This window comes from Oncorhynchus nerka, linkage group LG10, assembly GCF_034236695.1.
Source record: "Oncorhynchus nerka isolate Pitt River linkage group LG10, Oner_Uvic_2.0, whole genome shotgun sequence".
Lineage (NCBI taxonomy): Eukaryota > Metazoa > Chordata > Actinopteri > Salmoniformes > Salmonidae > Oncorhynchus > Oncorhynchus nerka.
Genome location: NC_088405.1, coordinates 51823272 through 51847076, shown reverse-complemented (window position 1 = coordinate 51847076; position 23805 = coordinate 51823272). Strand labels below are relative to the sequence as shown.

The following is a 23805-nucleotide window of genomic DNA, read 5'->3' as shown; positions in this document are numbered from 1 at the left end:
ACACCCCAACACTACCAGACAGACACCCCACTACTCCCAGACAGACATCCCACTACTCCCAGACAGACACCCCAACACTCCCAGACAGACATCCCACTACTCCCAGACAGACATCCCAACACTACCATACCGACACCCCAACACTACCAGACAGACACCCCAACACTCCCAGACAGACACCCCAACACGCCCAGACAGACACCCCAACACTACCAGACAGACACCCCAACACTCCCAGACAGACACCCCAACACTCCCAGACAGACACCCAAACACTCCCAGACAGACACCCCAACACAACACTCCCAGACAGACACCCCAACACGTTCAGACAGACACCCCAACACTCCCAGACAGACACCCCACTACTCCCAGACAGACATCCCACTACTCCCAGACAGACACCCTAACACTCCCAGACAGACACCCCAACACTCCCAGACAGACACCCCACTACTCCCAGACAGACATCCCACTACTCCCAGACAGACACCCCAACACTCCCAGACAGACACCCCAATACTCCCAGACAGACATCCCACTACTCCCAGACAGACACCCCAACACTCCCCAGACAGACACCCCACTACTCCCAGACAGACATCCCACTACTCCCAGACAGACACCCCAACACTCCCAGACAGACACCCCAACACTACCAGACAGACACCCCAACACTACCAGACAGACACCCACTACTCCCAGACAGACACCCCAACACGTTCAGACAGACACCCCAACACAACACTCCCAGACAGACATCCCACTACTCCCTGACAGACACCCCACTACTCCCAGACAGACACCCCAACACTACCAGACAGACACCCACTACTCCCAGACAGACACCCCAACACGTTCAGACAGACACCCCAACACAACACTCCCAGACAGACATCCCACTACTCCCAGACAGACATCCCACTACTCCCAGACAGACACCCCAACACTCCCAGACAGACACCCCGACACTCCCAGACAGACACCCCAACACGTTCAGACAGACACCCCAACACAACACTCCCAGACAGACACCCCAACACAACACTCCCAGACAGACACCCCAACACAACACTCCCAGACAGACACCCCAACACGTTCAGACAGACACCCCAACACTCCCAGACAGACACCCCAACACTCCCAGACAGACACCCCACAACTCCCAGACAGACATCCCACTACTCCCAGACAGACACCCCAACACTCCCAGACAGACATCCCACTACTCCCAGACAGACACCCCAACACTCCCAGACAGACACCCCAACACTCCCAGACAGACACCCAAACACTCCCAGACAGACACCCCAACACAACACTCCCAGACAGACACCCCAACACGTTCAGACAGACACCCCAACACTCCCAGACAGACACCCCACTACTCCCAGACAGACATCCCACTACTCCCAGACAGACATCCCACTACTCCCAGACAGACACCCTAACACTCCCAGACAGACACCCCACTACTCCCAGACAGACATCCCACTACTCCCAGACAGACACCCCAACACTCCCAGACAGACACCCCACTACTCCCAGACAGACATCCCACTACTCCCAGACAGACACCTCAACACTCCCAGACAGACACCCCACTACTCCCAGACAGACATCCCACTACTCCCAGACAGACACCCCAACACTCCCAGACAGACATCCCACTACTCCCAGACAGACACCCCAACACTACCAGACAGACACCCACTACTCCCAGACAGACACCCCAACACGTTCAGACAGACACCCCAACACAACACTCCCAGACAGACATCCCACTACTCCCAGACAGACACCCCACTACTCCCAGACAGACACCCCAACACTCCCAGACAGACACCCCAACACTCCCAGACAGACACCCCAACACGTTCAGACAGACACCCCAACACAACACTCCCAGACAGACACCCCAACACAACACTCCCAGACAGACACCCCAACACGTTCAGACAGACACCCCAACACGTTCAGACAGACACCCCAACACTCCCAGACAGACACCCCAACACTCCCAGACAGACACCCCACTACTCCCAGACAGACATCCCACTACTCCCAGACAGACACCCCAACACTACTAGACAGACACCCACTACTCCCAGACAGACACCCCAACACGTTCAGACAGACACCCCAACACAACACTCCCAGACAGACATCCCACTACTCCCAGACAGACACCCCACTACTCCCAGACAGACACCCCAACACTACCAGACAGACACCCACTACTCCCAGACAGACACCCCAACACGTTCAGACAGACACCCCAACACAACACTCCCAGACAGACATCCCACTACTCCCAGACAGACATCCCACTACTCCCAGACAGACATCCCACTACTCCCAGACAGACACCCCAACACTCCCAGACAGACACCCCAACACTCCCAGACAGACACCCCAACACGTTCAGACAGACACCCCAACACAACACTCCCAGACAGACACCCCAACACAACACTCCCAGACAGACACCCCAACACTCCCAGACAGACACCCCAACACGCCCAGACAGACACCCCAACACGCCCAGACAGACACCCCAACACGCCCAGACAGACATCCCAACAGTACCACACAGACACCCCAACAGTACCACACAGACACCCCAACACTACCAGACAGACACCCCAACACTACCAGACAGACACCCCAACACTCCCAGACAGACACCCCAACACTACCAGACAGACACCCCAACACTCCCAGACAGACACCCCAACACTACCAGACAGACACCCCAACACTACCAGACAGACACCCCAACACTACCAGACAGACACCCCAACACTACCAGACAGACACCCCAACACTCCCAGACAGACACCCCAACACGCCCAGACAGACATCCCACTACTCCCAGACAGACACCCCAACACTCCCAGACAGACATCCCACTACTCCCAGACAGACATCCCAACACTACCATACCGACACCCCAACACTACCAGACAGACACCCCAACACTACCAGACAGACACCCCAACACTCCCAGACACACACCCCAACACGCCCAGACAGACACCCAAACACGCCCAGACAGACACCCCAACACGCCCAGACAGACATCCCAACAGTACCACACAGACACCGCAACAGTACCAGACAGACACCCCAACACTACCAGACAGACACCCCAACACTCCCAGACAGACACCCCAACACTACCAGACAGACACCCCAACACTACCAGACAGACACCCCAACACTACCAGACAGACACCCCAACACTACCAGACAGATACCCAACACTACCAGACAGACACCCCAACACTCCCAGACAGACACCCCAACACTACCAGACAGACACCCCAACACTCCCAGACAGATAACTCTGCATTATCAAACACACTCAATACCTTCAGACACCCCAACACTACCAGACAGACACCCCAACACTCCCAGACAGACACCCAAACACTCCCAGACAGACACCCCAACACTCCCAGACAGACACCCCAACACTACCAGACAGACACCCCAACACTACCAGACAGACACCCCAACACTACCAGACAGACACCCCAACACTACCAGACAGACACCCCAACACTCCCAGACAGACACCCCAACACTACCAGACAGACACCCCAACACTACCAGACAGACACCCCAACACGCCCAGACAGACACCCCAACACGCCCAGACAGACACCCCAACACGCCCAGACAGACATCCCAACAGTACCACACAGACACCCCAACAGTACCACACAGACACCCCAACACTACCAGACAGACACCCCAACACTACCAGACAGACACCCCAACACTCCCAGACAGACACCCCAACACTACCAGACAGACACCCCAACACTACCAGACAGACACCCCAACACTCCCAGACAGATAACTCTGCATTATCAAACACACTCAATACCTTCAGACACCCCAACACTACCAGACAGACACCCCAACACTCCCAGACAGACACCCCAACACTCCCAGACAGACACCCCAACACTCCCAGACAGACACCCCAACACTACCAGACAGACACCCACTACTCCCAGACAGACACCCCAACACGTTCAGACAGACACCCCAACACAACACTCCCAGACAGACATCCCACTACTCCCAGACAGACACCCCACTACTCCCAGACAGACACCCCAACACTCCCAGACAGACACCCCAACACTCCCAGACAGACACCCCAACACGTTCAGACAGACACCCCAACACAACACTCCCAGACAGACACCCCAACACAACACTCCCAGACAGACACCCCAACACGTTCAGACAGACACCCCAACACGTTCAGACAGACACCCCAACACTCCCAGACAGACACCCCAACACTCCCAGACAGACACCCCACTACTCCCAGACAGACATCCCACTACTCCCAGACAGACACCCCAACACTCCCAGACAGACATCCCACTACTCCCAGACAGACATCCCAACACTACCATACCGACACCCCAACACTACCAGACAGACACCCCAACACTCCCAGACAGACACCCCAACACGCCCAGACAGACACCCCAACACTACCAGACAGACACCCCAACACTCCCAGACAGACACCCCAACACTCCCAGACAGACACCCAAACACTCCCAGACAGACACCCCAACACAACACTCCCAGACAGACACCCCAACACGTTCAGACAGACACCCCAACACTCCCAGACAGACACCCCACTACTCCCAGACAGACATCCCACTACTCCCAGACAGACACCCTAACACTCCCAGACAGACACCCCACTACTCCCAGACAGACATCCCACTACTCCCAGACAGACACCCCAACACTCCCAGACAGACACCCCACTACTCCCAGACAGACATCCCACTACTCCCAGACAGACACCTCAACACTCCCAGACAGACACCCCACTACTCCCAGACAGACTTCCCACTACTCCCAGACAGACACCCCAACACTCCCAGACAGACATCCCACTACTCCCAGACAGACACCCCAACACTACTAGACAGACACCCACTACTCCCAGACAGACACCCCAACACGTTCAGACAGACACCCCAACACAACACTCCCAGACAGACATCCCACTACTCCCAGACAGACACCCCACTACTCCCAGACAGACACCCCAACACTACCAGACAGACACCCACTACTCCCAGACAGACACCCCAACACGTTCAGACAGACACCCCAACACAACACTCCCAGACAGACATCCCACTACTCCCAGACAGACATCCCACTACTCCCAGACAGACATCCCACTACTCCCAGACAGACACCCCAACACTCCCAGACAGACACCCCAACACTCCCAGACAGACACCCCAACACGTTCAGACAGACACCCCAACACAACACTCCCAGACAGACACCCCAACACAACACTCCCAGACAGACACCCCAACACAACACTCCCAGACAGACACCCCAACACTCCCAGACAGACACCCCAACACGCCCAGACAGACACCCCAACACGCCCAGACAGACACCCCCAACACGCCCAGACAGACATCCCAACAGTACCACACAGACACCCCAACAGTACCACACAGACACCCCAACACTACCAGACAGACACCCCAACACTACCAGACAGACACCCCAACACTCCCAGACAGACACCCCAACACTACCAGACAGACACCCCAACACTCCCAGACAGACACCCCAACACTACCAGACAGACACCCCAACACTACCAGACAGACACCCCAACACTACCAGACAGACACCCCAACACTACCAGACAGACACCCCAACACTCCCAGACAGACACCCCAACACGCCCAGACAGACACCCCAACACTACCAGACAGACACCCCAACACTCCCAGACAGACACCCCAACACTCCCAGACAGACACCCCACTACTCCCAGACAGACATCCCACTACTCCCAGACAGACACCCCAACACTCCCAGACAGACATCCCACTACTCCCAGACAGACATCCCAACACTACCATACCGACACCCCAACACTACCAGACAGACACCCCAACACTACCAGACAGACACCCCAACACTCCCAGACACACACCCCAACACGCCCAGACAGACACCCAAACACGCCCAGACAGACACCCCAACACGCCCAGACAGACATCCCAACAGTACCACACAGACACCGCAACAGTACCAGACAGACACCCCAACACTACCAGACAGACACCCCAACACTCCCAGACAGACACCCCAACACTACCAGACAGACACCCCAACACTACCAGACAGACACCCCAACACTACCAGACAGACACCCCAACACTACCAGACAGATACCCAACACTACCAGACAGACACCCCAACACTCCCAGACAGACACCCCAACACTACCAGACAGACACCCCAACACTCCCAGACAGATAACTCTGCATTATCAAACACACTCAATACCTTCAGACACCCCAACACTACCAGACAGACACCCCAACACTCCCAGACAGACACCCAAACACTCCCAGACAGACACCCCAACACTCCCAGACAGACACCCCAACACTACCAGACAGACACCCCAACACTACCAGACAGACACCCCAACACTACCAGACAGACACCCCAACACTACCAGACAGACACCCCAACACTCCCAGACAGACACCCCAACACTACCAGACAGACACCCCAACACTACCAGACAGACACCCCAACACGCCCAGACAGACACCCCAACACGCCCAGACAGACACCCCAACACGCCCAGACAGACATCCCAACAGTACCACACAGACACCCCAACAGTACCACACAGACACCCCAACACTACCAGACAGACACCCCAACACTACCAGACAGACACCCCAACACTCCCAGACAGACACCCCAACACTCCCAGACAGACACCCCAACACTACCAGACAGACACCCCAACACTACCAGACAGACACCCCAACACTCCCAGACAGATAACTCTGCATTATCAAACACACTCAATACCTTCAGACACCCCAACACTACCAGACAGACACCCCAACACTCCCAGACAGACACCCCAACACTCCCAGACAGACACCCCAACACTCCCAGACAGACACCCCAACACTCCCAGACAGACACCCCAACACTACCAGACAGACACCCCAACTCTACCAGACAGACACCCCAACACTCCCAGACAGATAACTCTGCATTATCAAACACACTCAATACCTTCAGACACCCCAACACTCCCAGACAGATAACTCTGCATTATCAAACACACTCAATACCTTCAGACACCCCAACACTCCCAGACAGACACCCCAACACTACCAGACAGACACCCCAACACTACCAGACAGACACCCCAACACTCCCAGACAGATAACTCTGCATTATCAAACACACTCAATACCTTCAGACACCCCAACACTCCCAGACAGACACCCCAACACTACCAGACAGACACCCCAACACTACCAGACAGACACCCCAACACTCCCAGACAGATAACTCTGCATTATCAAACACACTCAATACCTTCAGACACCCCAACACGACCAGACAGACACCCCAACACTACCAGACAGACACCCCAACACTACCAGACAGACACCCCAACACTCCCAGACAGATAACTCTGCATTATCAAACACACTCAATACCTTCAGACACCCCAACACTACCAGACAGATAACTCTGCATAATCAAACACACTCAATACCTTCAGACACCTGACATTTCCAAATTGCCAGATTGGTCATCATAACAAAAACAGTTGATAATTGCCTAACTTTCCATCCTACAGCAAACACCAGAAACAACTCAGAGCTGCTGGGTAATAACCGTATTACAATTTTTCTACCTGGGATTATCACAACCTATCTTTTCTAAATTGGGTAACTGAAATTTGACAGATACATCTCATTATCATATGTGTAAACTGAAAGACTAATTTAGGAGAATCTCTGAGTTTGTGCATGTATCAGTGTTACTCAGTGTGAATTCTGAATGGCTAATGGACTGTGTGTGTGTGGTGTGTGGTGTGTGTGTGTGTGTGAGTGGGCTACGTGTGGTCTTTGTTCCCAGGGCACAGTTTAATGTGTTCCTGCTGTGTCCCCTTCCATAAAGAGGCTGGAATGGTCTGCACTGGCGCGACCTGCTCCCTCCCTCGTCTGCGGAAAGGCCAGAGCTGCACAGACCTTGGTCTTACCGAGTTCCTCACATACTTCACTTCCCTCTGTCTTCCCCTCAATCTCACTGTCATCTGAGCTAGTGTCGGTGAGGATTAAAATGAGCACAACCCTGACCTGATCTCCATGCTCTGGACCGGCATGCTCAATGAACTTGATTGGCTAGCTTCACTCGCTCTCACTCACTCTAACAACCTAACACGCAGCCATCACTGGCAGAGTTCATTTCCTAGAAACATGGACACCCCCCCTTCTCTAACCCCCCCCTTCCCCCGTGAACTGTGGCCTTCTCCCAGAATGCCATACCGACCCCCCTCCCAGGCAACAACAGCCATCATGTGATTGCAACATCTACGGTTTCCTGGCAACCACAGTTATTGGAGTGGTCACAGCTCACGGAGGCCATGTTGGCTGAACCAGCCATGTGACGCAGGTGTTGATGGTGACCCCTAGAGATAGGGCGAGACATTACACACTCCAGCATTGGGATGCCACCCATCTCTTGTGCTGCTTGTTTTCCTGTCACATTGACTCCTAGACAGGGTTTAGTGGCAGAGTGAGTCCCATCCCAGTTCCATATTAGACCATCAACCTCCACGCACGGCATCACTAGCCCCAATGCCTGTCTCCTAGCAACGCTGACTGCGTCCCATGCCCCAGAGAGGAATCTGTTGGTCTGTACACTAATACTCACATGGTGCAGTTCTTGGAGGGCAAATCAACCCCCGCCCCACTCCCCTCTCTCCACCCTCCCTCTCCGTGTCTCTCTCTTCCCCTCTCCCTCATGCTGGTCTCCTCCAACTGGCTCCCACGCCAGGATTTGGAAGGGCGCTCTCACGCAGTCCTCGGGATGAAAATAACAAGGCCACAAAAATGTCCCTCCCTGCCTCACAGAGCTCTCCTTCTTCTAGTTGGACGTGCAGTGACGATAGTGCACCATCTCTCCAACACAGTTGGTCTCTCAGGGTGGATAATGACCCTCCCAAGATGACTCTGCTGAGAATCACAATTTCACTATATCAGTTTGGTCTTTCACTGTTCAATCTTATATTGGGTCACAATGAGTTCGAATACTTTCCCACCCTGTTTCAGAACGGTTTCATCTCCCTTTTAGCTGCTGCTGTATGTGTATCTATGTTTTGTATAGAGAGCCAAGACTGATATCTTTCCAGGGGTAAATGAAGGTGTGTGTAAATAATTCATAAGGCGAGTTTGACGGATACAAGGCTTTCTCTGACCTTGTGTTGTCCTTGTATTTGGGTGAAAATGAGAGTGAAAAACAAAGCCCAATACATAACAAACTCCAGCGAGCCCTGTGGAACAGGGCCTAGCTCATTAAATCTGGCTCCACACCTCTCTCCATGCGAATGAGTCTACCCCCTCCACACACACCACCAAATCGCTATTCCCAGAGAATTCCCCGGGCTCTTGGCTGTTCCCCCTCTCTTCCCTCGGAGGGCCCAGCTTTCCCACTAGGCAGCGGGGCTGCCTGCGTCGGCGAGCAGCGAGCCGCTCTTGCCCACCTTCCGCACATCTGAGAACCTCTGTGAAATCCTAATCCCCAGAGCAGGGTGAAGCGCAGACCCAGCTTGCCTGACCTCTCCGGTTGCCATGGATACACCGCACTATAAATAAAACAGAGGGCTTTTTTTTTTTTTTGAAAGCAGTTTGGCAGGGCTGTGTGTCCTACTCACTGGAGAGGCTTATTTTCTTTCTCCACCTCTCTCTGTATACTCCCCCCCCCCCCCTGCTCTCTTCTCCCCTCAATCACCGGGTGTCCATCCTCACTCTGTCTTGGTTTCCCTTTCTCGCTCTCGTACTCTCATTCGCCCTTTACACTCTGGCACTTTTTAGATCGAGGCACTAACTGTGTCATTAACAACTTTTTGGACACGGCGTTCTAAAAATCATGGTAGCCTAAAACAGCCACAAAAACATGGAGTGAGAGAGAGGGGAGAGAGAGTGGACCTTGCGAGAGACGAGGCAGAGTTATTTTGTGGGTGCTGTTTTTGGGAGCATTTAAATCTGTCGAGTGTAAACAGACAGAGCCATCCTAGAAGAGGCCCTGTAAAAAAAAAAAAAAGAAGAGGCCTATTTTCTTCAAAGTGGCGGCAGAGAGGCGTTGAGAGACGAGGGGAGGTTGCGTGTTTGTGCACTGAATCAGGGCTGCGCTGCAGATTTTTGTCTGGCGAGGCGAATCTCGGGAGGCTAGAAAATAATTTGGTCACGGCTGTGGGAGGTTGCTGGGGGCAGGCGGGCGGGGGGTGAGGAGGAGGAGGGTGGAGGGACGGCTGGAGGGGGGGCAGGGTTTCGACCGTCTCGCTGCGGTGAGAACACGCTTGACACTTCATTCCTTTCCAGTCAATGCGGAGCGTACTGCAGGAGGTTAACCCTATGCCTGCCTGGCTGCATGGCTGCCTGGTCACTGGCCTCGTGCTTTGCTAGGCCTCTACACCAACCTGAAAACACCTAACCATAAGGCCCGGACAGCGCCAGAACGGACCAGTGGCCAAATATAAGACACTGTTTGTAAGGATACGTTCATTTTTGTATTGCGTCTATGTGTCACGTCAAGTTGGTGCGAATATCTGAGTAACGCGGCGACGCCGAAGGTGCCGAGTATCCGTCATGGTGGTTGGTGATTTGACCACGACATAACTGGTGGCCCTTGTCTGAGACAAGGAGGAGTCAAATCTATCCGTCTGCCTCGGGTGAAGTAGACGTTTATAAAAAATACTTTTTTTTTTTTTTCCTAAACACAAAGGAGATGGTCACATGACTAAGGGTGGTCACATGAGATGACGGTCACATGAGACGACGGTCACAGACCTGGGGGCTAATCACATGGTCCCTCATCATGTCATGAAACCATCGCATGTCCGGTGGACATTCCCACAGGTTGGCTTAAAAAAAAAAAAATTCAAAGCTTCTTTATTCATGTCTGTAGCCATGCCTGGAACTGTCCGTAGGTAGAAAGAACAGTGGATGTACAGTATATTGCTCTGTTCGTGACTTTGGGAGGCTGGCTAAGGCAAAGTACAGCTACAGTATGGTAGGACCTCGGAGACGGCTGAATCTGAGCTCTCTATGCAGGTGAATCCACTGTCTCCCATCGACCGTATTTTACAGTCCTCCACAGAGGTGTGTGCAAGCCAGTGTGTTTGTGTGTTTAGGTGTACATCTCGGAGTGTGTGCTAGCGTGAGCATGTGAGGACATGGTGAGGACGTGGTGAGCAGGGAGTTAACCACACAGGCAGGGCTGTGGCAGTCCTCCTGCCCCTCAGCCAGATTAATCATGCAGGAGAGACACAGCAGGCCCCCGCTCGCTCTGCCTGGGGGTGAAGCCGTGCTCGCATGCTCTCCGTATCACATGGCCTTGCCCCCCCCCCCCCTCTTCTCTCCTCCCTCTCTCTGCTCCACTCCTCCAGGCTGGGGGGCTGGGGATGGGGCTGGTGGAGGGAGAGAGAAGTGGTGGGGGGCCAGTGGAACGCCTCATAACGCAGTGCTTTTCTTCCTCGGCTCTGCTTGGCTTTATTTCCTTACTTCCCCTTCCGTGGGCGTCGGGAGATAGAGGCAGAGAGAAGGAGAAAAACAGAGGCGTCCATCTCCCCTGCTCCGCAACAACAACGGCCCCTTTTTATCTCTCATCAGAGGGCCCCAATGGTGCCGGTGGCCAGGCTCTTTGGAGGGGGAGTAGTTTGTGTGTGTGTGTGTGTGTGGGGGGGGTTACCAAGGGCCTCCAGCACTCGCCTGGAAACTGCTCAGCGATGTCTCTGTGCGTCAGAGAACAGTCGTAGCCATTGTTGGGCTCACAGGGAGAGAGCTCTAGCGAGGCGCTGTCTCACAGTCTCGTGTATCACTGTGTTTCGCTCTGTGTGTGTGTGTGTCTGCACGCACAGCTGTGTGTCAGTACGAGTGCTCGTGTGGGTTGAGAGTGCGTTTCAGTGCGAGTGTGTTTTGGTGTGCGAGCGTGTGTCTGTGCGTGTGTGGTGGGATGTGTGAAAATCCTCCACAATGCTGATGTGTTGACTTCCAAAGCGTCTCACCCCCCCCCTGCGTTTCGATAAAACCCTCCGTGACATCACAGGGCCCTCCTGCTGCCACCTCGTCAAAATCAACACCACTCCTCCTCGTCCTCCCAAACAATAGAATTACCTCCACTCTGTCTGTATGACTCTAATCAAACACATGTGGATCAGAAGAGGGCATGTTTACTACCCCGAGGTTACACGCCATTGTTTGTTTACGTTTCCTGTAAAACTGTGGTCAATAATTTTTTTAAACTCATGCACGAATGTGACTTTGTTGAATACAATGTTAAATAAATAGGATCGTTTGTGGTTTCGGGAAACTGACTTGAAAGTTATGATCAACAGGGTGCTAAATGGCTTCTGTCGTGTCATCTGAAATGTATCCATAGCCTGTCAGACTGTGTATTAGGGACCAGAACTGCTTCACTCACTCAATTCAATGGGCTTTATTGGTATGGGAATCATATGTTTACATTGCCAAAGCAAGTGAAATGGATAAACAAAAAAAAGTGAAATAACTCTCCCTCTCTCGCTCTCCCTCTCTCTCGCACACACTCCCCCTTTTCCACGCGGGCTGGCACTGTATCTCCTCAGAGGTATAATGCTTTGCTTTGACTGGCAAGCAGGGGGCAGCCAAGAGAGGTTAAATGAGGGAATTGATGTTTTATATTAACTACCCAAATAGGGATCTGGGAGGGGAAGCCTATAGGGAGTCCCCCCCCCCCCCCCCTCCACTTTCACTCTGAATTTCACTCATGGAATCTAAAAGGAACCAAAGTTTACCGGTGTACATTTCTCTGCCGCAAAAGAAATCCTGTATATAAAGTGGATAAAGAGAGAGAATCATGCAGAAGGCACGCGCACACACACATACACACACCGCCTTGCCTCTTGGAAAATTCACATCACTAGCGCTTGGAGGGGTCAAACGATTTTATTGTTCCACTGTGGTTGCGCCACACAGGCCTGACATCACACACATAGTTCAACACACACCTTGTGTGGGACAACACACAATTGGAGAGCTACCATCAGCTCTCCGAATTAACATAGTAAAAAAGTTTTCAAAAAAAACAACAAAAAAAACAAAGTGCAACCAATCAAAAATGAGATTGAGAAAAAATAACAGACGGGTTAACCACAGCTAACAAGTATTATTTGGCACTGACCGTGTGGCTTGCCAGTGTTCGGTCCACTGGGACACAGAGCAGAGGCGTTTGGCACCGTCATTGGTCAATCTCAGGTAGTTAGCGCAAGGTGCTTGTTCGGGCTAGGTGGCAGTCAGGGGAGATGTGACAGTATACAAGCCGACGGTGCTACTCCCGGTGAGGAGCGCCGTAGACGAAGGAGGAAGCCCCGCCCCTCACTCATCCGGCTTCACCCGTCCAGCCATACTGTACTCTTACCCATCTCCTTGGTCATGACAGGCGGGTATGATCAATGTGGCTCTGTCATTTGTCAGCACACGGAACAGCTCTCAACCACGAAAGCAAATGTCCTGCGTCATTTTAAGTTGACATTTGTCGTGACTTGTTGCAATCTCAAGAACAGGTTTATGACCTTGATGACATTGCACAAAGCTTTGTGACCGTACTGTGCACCAAATGTAACAATAAAAGTGGTATTTGTACATGACAAGATATAAAAAATAAAATGTTAAAAAAGTATATCGACAGGTGAAGAATACATGGTGTGATACGGTCAATAATACATTGAATATTAAAGAGGCAAAATCAGGAAACAAAGGAAGACGCTGTTCTACAATCAACGCTTTTGGTTCACCTTTCCCCACAGAGAGAATTTACAGTACTGTACAATTTAAAATACTAAATCAAATTAACTATTAAAACATGGCACAGGTAAAAATGGCAAAAGCTCTATTCTCATTGCTTTGCTTTTGGAGTAAGAGCAATGGAATCAAAATGTTTGGCTGTGTTCCTGAGAGCCTTGGGGCCTGCCTCCTTGCGTCCTTGTCCCCAGTTGCTGAGACACCCAGGCTGGGTGCCCAGCAGTGTTCAGTGGAGCCTGGGTGGGGTGTGGTGGGGGACAGCGGGTGGCCCTGTGGATTACCTGAGTGAGGGGCTGGCAACCAGGTGCAGGTGGTTGGGTTTGGTGGGGATGGGGGGTTTACTCCCGCGGGGAGGAGGGATCTGTGCAGGGGGCGTGGGGCTCTTCACGCAGAAGTTCTTCATCAGCTGAGCCACCCGACCACTCCGTGAACAGGTGTCTCCGCCCCCCTCTGACACCACATCCTCAGACATGGCCCTGCGATAGGCTGCCATCACGCGGATATCTGGGAGAGAGACAGAGGCAGACATTAGATGAATGGTTAGAGGTGCCTTGCATCAGCGAACGGAGCTGAAGCTCACATTGGTTACGATGTCTTGGTCGGTTGTCGCGCTTCCCCGTAACTGGGAATGCTAATAAACATTTTTTTTTAAAAAGAGGTCTGTAAGCCTACCGGCATCACGGAACATTCTCCCTGATCTCCTCTCCTATTTCTGCGTTTTTTCCCCCCTTTCTCCTGCTCGCCCTAGCCTTCTTCCTCTACCCTCCCGGACTCTTCCGTCCTGGGCTGTAGTAGGCCAGACTGGAGGTCATCTTCATATGAAGAGGAGCAGGGACACAGCTGGGTGTAGTTGGTGTGTGTGTGTGAGAGAGAGGCACGACGTTTGGGAGGGGGTATAATTGAGGGACGGGAGCGGAGGAGGGCCACGGGGACAGAGACGGAGAGCAGACAGACGCTGTTCAGACACCAGAAGGCTTGAGGAGCCGAGTATTTTTAAGCGCCGTCCCCGGGGGGGGGCACAGATGTGTGAGCACACACACACACACACACTTAAAAAACACACATAACCTTGGATCTTAACTTTTTATCATCTTAAAGTGGGATTAAAATTGATTTAATGGTCATTTTCTCTCAACGACCTACACAAAATACTCTGTAATAAGAAAGTGGAAGAATTTCTTTGGATTTTTTTTGATTCATGATTAATTAAACACTAATATAGTTTGATTAGATAAGTACCCCGAGTCAATACATGTCGGAAACACCTTTGGCAGCGATTACAGCTGTGAGTCTTCTTGGGTTAGTTTAAAAGCTTTGCACGCCAAGTTCTTTCAAGGTGTTGAGGATCATGGCGAGACAGCAATTTTCAAGTCCTGCCATAGATTTTCAAGGACAATTAAGTCAAAAACGGTCACTTGGCCACTCAGGAACTTTCACTATCTTAAATGGTAAGCAAATTGGCATTGTGTTGTAGGCTATTGTCCTGCTGAAAGGTGAATTAATCTCCCAGTGTCTGATGGAAAGCAGACTGAACCAGGTTTTCCGCTAGGATTATGCCTGTGCTTAGCTCCAACCAGTTTCTTTTTTATCCTGAAATACTCCTGTCTTTGCCGCTGTCAAGCATACTTATAACATGATGCAGCCACCACCATGCTTGAAAATAAGGAGGCATTCATTCAGTCATGTGTTGTTGTTGGATTTGCCCCAAACATAAGGCTTTGCACTTAGGCCAAAAGTGTATTCTATTGTCTTTCTTTTTTACTGAATTACTTTAAGTGCCTTTTCGCATGTTTGGAATATTTTCATTATTATTTTCTGTATATTTTTTATTCTTCTTTTCACTCTGTCATTTAGGTCATTATTGTGGGTCACTACAATGTTGATGCATCTTCAGTTCTCTCTTTACAGTCATTGAACTCTGTAGCTGTTTTAAAAATCACTAATGGCCTCATGGTGACATCCTTGAGAGGTTTCCTTCCTGTCCCGCAGCTCAGTTCAGAAGGACACCTTTATCTTTGTTGTGTCTGGGTGGTTTAACACAGTCGTAGCAAAAAGTTGAGAATGACACAAATATTAATTTTCAAAGTCTGCTTCCTCAGTTTGTATGATGGCAATTTGCATGTACTCCAGAATGTTATGAAGAGTGATCAGATGAATTGCAAAGTCCCTCTTTGCCATGCAAATGAACTGAATCCCCCCCCCCCCCCCAAAAAACATTTCCACTGCATTTCAGCCCTGCCACAAAAGGACCAGCTGACATCATGTCAGTGATTCTCTCGTTAACACAGGTGTGAGTGTTGACGAGGACAAGGCTGGAGATCACTCGGTCATGCTGATTGAGTTCGAATAACAGACTGGAAGCGTCAAAAAGGAGGAGGGTGGTGCTTGGAATCATTGTTCTTCCTCTGTCAACCATGGTTACCTGCAAGGAGAAACATGCCGTCATCATTGCTTTGCACAAAAAGGGCTTCACAGGCAAGGATATTGCTGCCAGTAAGATTGCACCTAAATCAACCATTTATCGGATCATCGGTTTAACTGTTGGGAAGAAGGCTTCAGGGCGCCCAAGAAAGTCCAGCAAGTGACAGAACCGTCTCCTAAAGTTGATTCAGCTGCGGGAACGGGGCACCACCAGTACAGAGCTTGCTCAGAAATGGCAGCAGGCAGGTGTGAGTGCATCTGCACGCACAGTGAGGTGAAGACTTTTGGAGGATGGCCTGGTGTCAAGAAGGGCAGCAAAGAAGCCACTTCTCTCCAGGAAAAACATCAGGGACAGACTGATATTCTGCAAACGGTACAGACAGGGATTGGACTGGGGTAAAGTAATTTTCTCTGATGAATCCCCTTTCCGATTGTTTGGGGCATCCGGAAAAAAGTTTGTCCGGAGAAGACAATGGGAGAGCTACAATCCGTCCTGTGTCAATCCAACAGTAAAGCATCCTGAGGCCATTCATGTGTGGGGTTGTATCTCATTCAAGGGAGTGGGCTCACTCACAATTTTGCCTAAGAATACAGCCATGAATAAAGAATGGTACCAACACATCCTCCGAGAGCAACTTCTCCCAACCATCCAGGAACAGTTTGGTGACGAACAATGCCTTTTCCAGCATGATGGAGCACCTTGCCATAAGGCAAAAGTGATAACTATGTGGCTCGGGGAACAAAACATTGATATTTTGGGTCCATGGCCAGGAAACTCCCCAGACCTTAATCCAATTGAGAACTTGTGGTCAAATCCTCAAGAGGCGGGTGGACAAACAAAACCCCACAAATTCTGACAAACTCCAAGCATTGATTATGCAAGAATGAGCTGCCATCAGTCAGGACGTGGCCCAGAAGTTAATTGACAGCATGTCAGGGCGGATTGCAATGGTCTTGAAAAAGAAGGGTCAACACTGCAACTATTGACTCTTTGCGTCAACTTCATGTAATTGTCAATAAAAGCCTTTGACACTTATGAAATGCTTGTAATTATACTTCATTATTCCATAGTAACATCTGACAAAAATATCTAAAGACACTGAAGCAGCAAACTTTGTGTAAATTAATATTTGTGTCATTCTCAAAACCTTTGGCCACAACTGTACATCATCCACAGCATCGTTATTAACCATGCTAAAAGATATATTCAAAATCTGATTTGGTATTGCTACCAATAACAGACCTTCTTTTACGAGGCTTTTAAAAAGCACCCTGGTCCTTCTAGTTAAATCTGTGCTTAAACTTCAATACTTGACTGAGGGACCTTACATACGTTGTATGTATGGGGGACAGAGGAAGAGGTAGTCAAAGAAATTATGTCAACCCCTATTATTTCACACAGAGTGAGTTCATGTAACTTATGTGATTTGAGAAGTACAATTTAACTCCTGAACTGATCGAGGCTTGCCTAAACAAAAGGGGTGAATAATTACTGTATGCAATGACTGTATTTAACTTATTTCATTTTTTATTCATTTGGAAAACGTGTAGAATTCTTCCCGTTATGGAGTATTTTGTGTAGATCAGTGATAAAAATGTCAATGAAATCCATCTCAATCCCACTTTATAACGCAGCAAAATGTGCGAGAAAAAAAATCCAAGGGGACTGAACACTTCTGATACCAACTATACTCACACACACAAATACACACACCCTCCTGCTCACAGACTCAGTCACGCATGCACCCATCTCTGACTAACCGCATCACATTCGATTCAGACACTGAGGTCCTGTGTTTAGTGTAGAGGGTGTGTGTGTGCAGCCCAGGAGAGGCAGTCAGTTCTATGGCCAAAGAAGCTTTAAAGCAAACACTTGATAGCGGTGAGGCATGAAAGGAGACGGGCCCAAACTATCTTTAAAGGTTTTCCTTTTGTTGTTTTTCTCCCTCTCCCCCCTTTCCCTGTAGCTCTGCCCCCTGCCTCCACCATCGTCTCCCTCCCCTTTCCCTGTAACTCTGCCCCCCTGCCTCCACCATCGTCTCCCTCTCTCCCTCCCTCCCCTTTCCCTGTAACTCTGCCCCCTGCCTCCACCATCGTCTCCCTCTCTCCCTCCCCTTTCCCTGTAACTCTGCCCCCTGCCTCCACCATCGTCTCCCTTACCCTCTCTCCCTCCCTCCCCTTTCCCCCTGTAACTCTGCCCCCTGCCTCCACCATCGTCTCCCTCTCCTTACCCTGTAGCTCTGCCCCCTGCCTCCACCAGTCTCCCTCTCTCCCTCCCTCCCCTTTCCCTGTAGCTCTGCCCCCTCCACCATCGCCTCCACCATTGTCTCCCTCTCTCCCTCCCTCCCCCCTTTCCCTGTAACTCTGCCCCCTGCCTCCACCATCGTCTCCCTCTCTCCCTCCCTCCCCTTTCCCTGTAACTCTGCCCCTCTGCCTCCACCATCGTCTCCCTCTCTCCCTCCCCTTTCCCTGTAACTCTGCCCCCACCATCGTCTCCCTCTCTCCCTCCCTCCCCTTTCCCTGTAGCTCTGCCCCCTGCCCCCACCATCATCTCCCTTTTTCCCCTCCCTACCTCTGTCCCCCTCCCACCACCTTCCTCTCCCCCCTCCCTTCCTCTGCCCCCTGACCCGCGGTTCCTGTGTTAATGTCCTCTCGCCGCACTGCGTGGGCCTGCCTCTGATTGTCTCGCTGTGTTGTGTGGTCACCAAGGAAACCCTGGATAGGCTCCAGCGATCGAGGTTGGACATGCATGCAGGCACGCATACACACAAGCACAGAGTCACACAGGCACAGAGTCACACAGGCACAGAGTCACACAGGCACAGAGTCACACAGGCACAGAGTCACAAGCACGCGTGGTCGGAGGCTTTTTGGTGCTTGGGTTTCGTTGTTGGTTCTGATAGGAATGCTAAACACAAGGAGTATGTGTGTGCCTGCGTTTGAGAACGCTAGCGTGCAACGTATTCCTAACCATTACACGTGGGTACGGTGAGGGAATAGTAAGAAGAATTATGCTTTTTCTTAAATGTATATATATTTTTTTATCCCTCTGAGGAAGATGATACCTCTAGAAACTAGACGCCAACCTAACCTGTCTTAGCAAAGAACGGCCCAAACCCACGCAGAACGTTCCACCAGAAACCAAAAAGCCAAACATCAAGCCGATAGACTCGCAGCTCTGTCAACACAAATGGAGCGGGGGTGAAAAAAAGCAGTCCGCTCAGCGGGTTACCTAACTGTGCAGCCGTTTGTAGGAAACCTTGGCAACACCTGATCACAGTTACAGGAATTTCCTTCTGCTCCAAGTCACTGGTCAATATGACACAGTGTCTGTCTGTCTGTGTCTTCAGGCGGACCTTTGAGGCGGCTCCCGCTCTTCACACCTCGGCCCAGTCCCAGTCCCAGTCCCAGTCCCAGCTCCAGCCCCAGTCCCAGTCCCAGCCCCAGTCCCAGTCCCAGTCCCAGTCCCAGCTCCAGCCCCAGCCCCAGTCCCAGCTCCAGCCCCAGTCCCAGCCCCAGCCCCAGTCCCAGCCCCAGTCCATACATGCAGTGGGGGAGAGTGTCACCCACCAGCACCAAAATAAAAGCAAGTCTAGCTCTTTAAATTACCCCCTCCTCTCTGGCACAGAGGGGGAGGGAGGGGGGGGGGCAGAAGTGGGGCAGAGGGCAGAATTCCGGAGCGGCACGTCTGTGCAGTGAGCCAGGCCGCGGGAGGGTCAGGGTTGGGAGGGGGGGGCCGGCATGGCGCTGTGTGGAGGCTGGGGGCCCTGTCACTTATCAGCTCCGGCCGAGCGTCGCCCAGGGCCAGAGTCGGGAAGCAGCGCTGGAATGTGTGTCCTTCTCTCTGAATGTGAGGAGAGGAAAGGCAAGCCGAGGGAGAGAGCGAGGCACACACACACACACACACACTCAGCGAGCCAGCAGCTGCAGGAGACTGATACACTCGCATGCACACATACTCACACGTACACTATCACCTATTCTCTACCCCAACCCCACCACCCTTGGGGTGCACACACACACCAACATGCATGGACATAGGTCAATATACACATTAACACACTCATATCTTATATACTCACACCAACACATTAAACCCCTAAATAAAACCTCTCAGAGGTAGTAATAAACATGAACAGACTCCCTCAAACTGTGTGTAAACACCGATAGACTTTCCCATACATAAAATATGGGTACCTACAAGAACAACACGTACACACTCAAGCATGGCGGTCTCTTAACACTTTTTTGGTTACTACATGATTCCATGTGAGTTATTTCATAGTTTCGATGTCTTCACTATTATTCTACAATGTAGAAAATAGTCAAAAGCAATAAAAACCCTTGAATGAGTAGGTGTGTCCAAACTTTTGAATGACTGTCTGACTGTCTGTCTGTCTGTACGCACGCAACTGTTCAAAAGTTTGGGGTCACTTAGAAATGTCCTTGTTTTTGAAAGAAAAGCACATTGTGTCCATTAAAATAACATCAAATTGATCAGAAAGTCGGAGTGGGAGGCACCGGGGCCTCCCACTCCTCTTTCTATTCTGGTTAGAGCCAATTTGCGCTATTCTGTCAAGGGAGTAGTACATAGCGTTGTACGAGATCTTCAGTTTCTTGGCAATTTCTCGCATGGAATAGCCTTCATTTCTCAGAACAAGAATAGACTGACGAGTTTCAGAAGAAAGCTCTTTGTTCCTATCCATTTTGAGCCTGTAATCAAACCCACAAATGCTGATGCTCCAGATACTCAACTAGTCTAAAGGCCAGTTTTATTGATTCTTTAAAATCAGCTCAACAGTTTTCAGCTGTGCTAACATAAAAGGGTTTTCTAATGATCAATTAGCATTTTAAAATGATAGACTTCGATTAGCTAACACAACGTGCCATTGGAACACAGGAATGATGGTTGCTGATAATGGGCCTCCGTACGCCTATGTAGATATTCCATTTAAAAAACAATATATATAAAAAAAAATCAAATAAAAATATCAGACATTTCCAGCTACAATAGTCATTTGAAAATAAAAGAGAGCCGCACACTCTTGGAGCTCAGATGCAAAAATTTAATACCAACGTTTCGACGGCCAAGCTGTCTTCATCAGGGTATAATCACAAACACTGCGGGATGACTCGTTTATATAGTGTCAAAAGACACAGGTGTCTGTAATCATGGCCAGGAGTGGCCTAATATCATTGGTTAATAATCAAATATTAAAATGTCATACAAAGAACAGCATACAAACAAATGGATAGCATACGATCATAGATTAATTTGACTATACAAGTTTACACACAATTACAATGGCAAAGTCACAATAATCACAAGAATGGCTTCAGATCAAAGTCTACGTTGAGACCGAAGGGCGCAAGGGTCTTTAAATTAAAGATCCAGGCAGCCTCTCGTTTTAACAATAAATTATCAAGGTCACCCCCTCTCCTAGGGAGGGTGACATGTTCGATGCCAATATAACATAATATAATAACGCAGAGACAAAATCGATAGTCATTTACAACATCAACAATGTCTACACTGTATTTCTGATTAATTTGATGTTATTTTATTGGACGACAAATGTGCTTTTCTTTCAAAAACAAGGACATTTCTAAGTGACCCCAAACTTTTGAACGGTACCCACACACACACACTAAAAAGATGGCGCCGATAGAGATGGCAGCTTCGCTTCTAGTCCTTAGGAAACTATGCAGTATTTTGTTTTTTAAAGTATTATTTCTTACATTGTTAGCCCAGAAAGCCTTAAGTGTTATTACATACAGCCGGGAAGAACTATTGGATATCAGAGAGACGTCAACTTACCAGCACTACCAGACCAGGAATACGACTTTCCCAAAGCGGATCCTTTGTCTGCACCTCCCAGGGCATTTGAACTGATTCCAGAGGCTGACCCAAAACGACACCATCGGAGGAGAGGGTGCCGGAGCGGTCTTCTAGTGAGGTTTCGGATGCGTGCACAACACCTGCCGCTTCCGAGTATATTACCTCGCTAATGTCCGGTCCTCAGTCAACAAAATTAGGGTAAGATTTGCTTTTCAAAGAGATATCCGGGATTGTAGCATACTTTGTTTCACAGAGACATAGCTAGCTGGACACATCCCGTCGGAGTCCGTACAGCCAAACGGGATTCAGTACATCGCACTGACAGGAACAAACATCTCTTTGGTAAGAAGAAGGGCGGGGGTGTACGTTTCAAGATTAACAACTCATTGTGTAATTGTACCAGCATACAATAACTCAAATCCTTTTGTTCACCTGACCTAGAATTCCTCACAATCAAATTCCGGCCGTATTATCTCCCAAGAGAACTCTCCTGGGTTATCGCCGCACCCGTGTATATCCCCCCGCAAGTGGATACCAAGACGGCCATCAAGGACCTTCACTGGACTTTATGCAAACTGCAAACCATATATCCTGAGGCTGCATTTATTGTAGCTGGGGATTGTAACAAAGCTAATCTGAGAACAAGGCGAGCTAAATTCTATCAGCATATCGATTGCAGTACACGAGCGAGTAACATGCTCGATCATTGCTACTCTAACTTCCGGAATGCATACAAAGCCCTCCCCCGCCCTCCTTTTGGCAAATCTGACCATGGCTCCATTTTGTTGCTCCCCTCCTATAGGCAGGAACTAAAACAGGAAGCGCCCATTCTTAGGTCTATCCAACTCTGGGCTGACCAATCGGATTCCACGCTTCAAGATTGCTTCGATCACGTGGTCTGAGATTGCTTCAGACAATAACATTGACGTATACGCTGACTCGGTGAGCAAGTTTATAAGGAAGTGTATAGGAGATGTTGTACCAACTGTGACTATTAAAACCTTCCCTAGCCAGAAACCATGGATTGATGGCAGCATTCAAGCAAAACTGAAAGCATGTACCATCGCATTTAATCACGGCAAGGCGACTGGAAACATGGCCGAACACAAACAGTGTAGTTATTTAGTCCGTGAGGCAATCAAACAAGCAAAATGTCAGTATAGAGACCAAGTAGTCGCAATTCAGCGGCTCAAACATGAGACATATGTGGCAGGATCTACAGACAAAGAAAACCAGCCCCGTCACGGATATTGACATCTTGCTCCCAGACAAATTAAACAACTTCTTCGCACGCCTTTGAGGACAATACAGAGCCACCAACACGGTCCGCTACCAAAGACTGTGGGCTCTCCTTCTCCGTGGCCGGCGTGAGTAAAACATTTAAACGTGCTAACCCTCGCAAGGCTGCCGGCCCAGACGGCATCCCTAGCTGTGTCGGACATAATCAATCCCTTTCCCAGTCTGCTGTCCCCACATGCTTCAAGATGGCCACCATTGTTCCGGTTCCCAAGAAAGCTAAGGTAACTGAACTAAATGACTATCACCCTGTAGCACTCACTTGTCATCACGAAGTGCTTTGAGAGACGAGTCAAGGATAATATCACCTCCACCCTACCTGACACCCTAGACCCACTA

The 23805-nt window shown here is 50.3% G+C and overlaps 1 protein-coding gene across 4 annotated transcripts in view; it reads right to left on the bottom strand.

Moving 5' to 3' along the window:
• Positions 1 to 13036: 13036 nt before the first annotated feature.
• The window catches only part of LOC115135516 (uncharacterized), a 28360-nt gene continuing 17591 nt past the window's right edge, over positions 13037 to 23805 (bottom strand). For all 4 annotated transcript variants that reach the window (XM_065023525.1, XM_029670278.2, XM_029670279.2 and 1 more), the window contains one exon: positions 13037 to 14414. In XM_065023525.1, the coding sequence (XP_064879597.1) occupies positions 14188 to 14414 (227 nt within the window). In that variant the 3' untranslated portion in view covers positions 13037 to 14187. The remainder of the gene's footprint in view (positions 14415 to 23805) is intronic.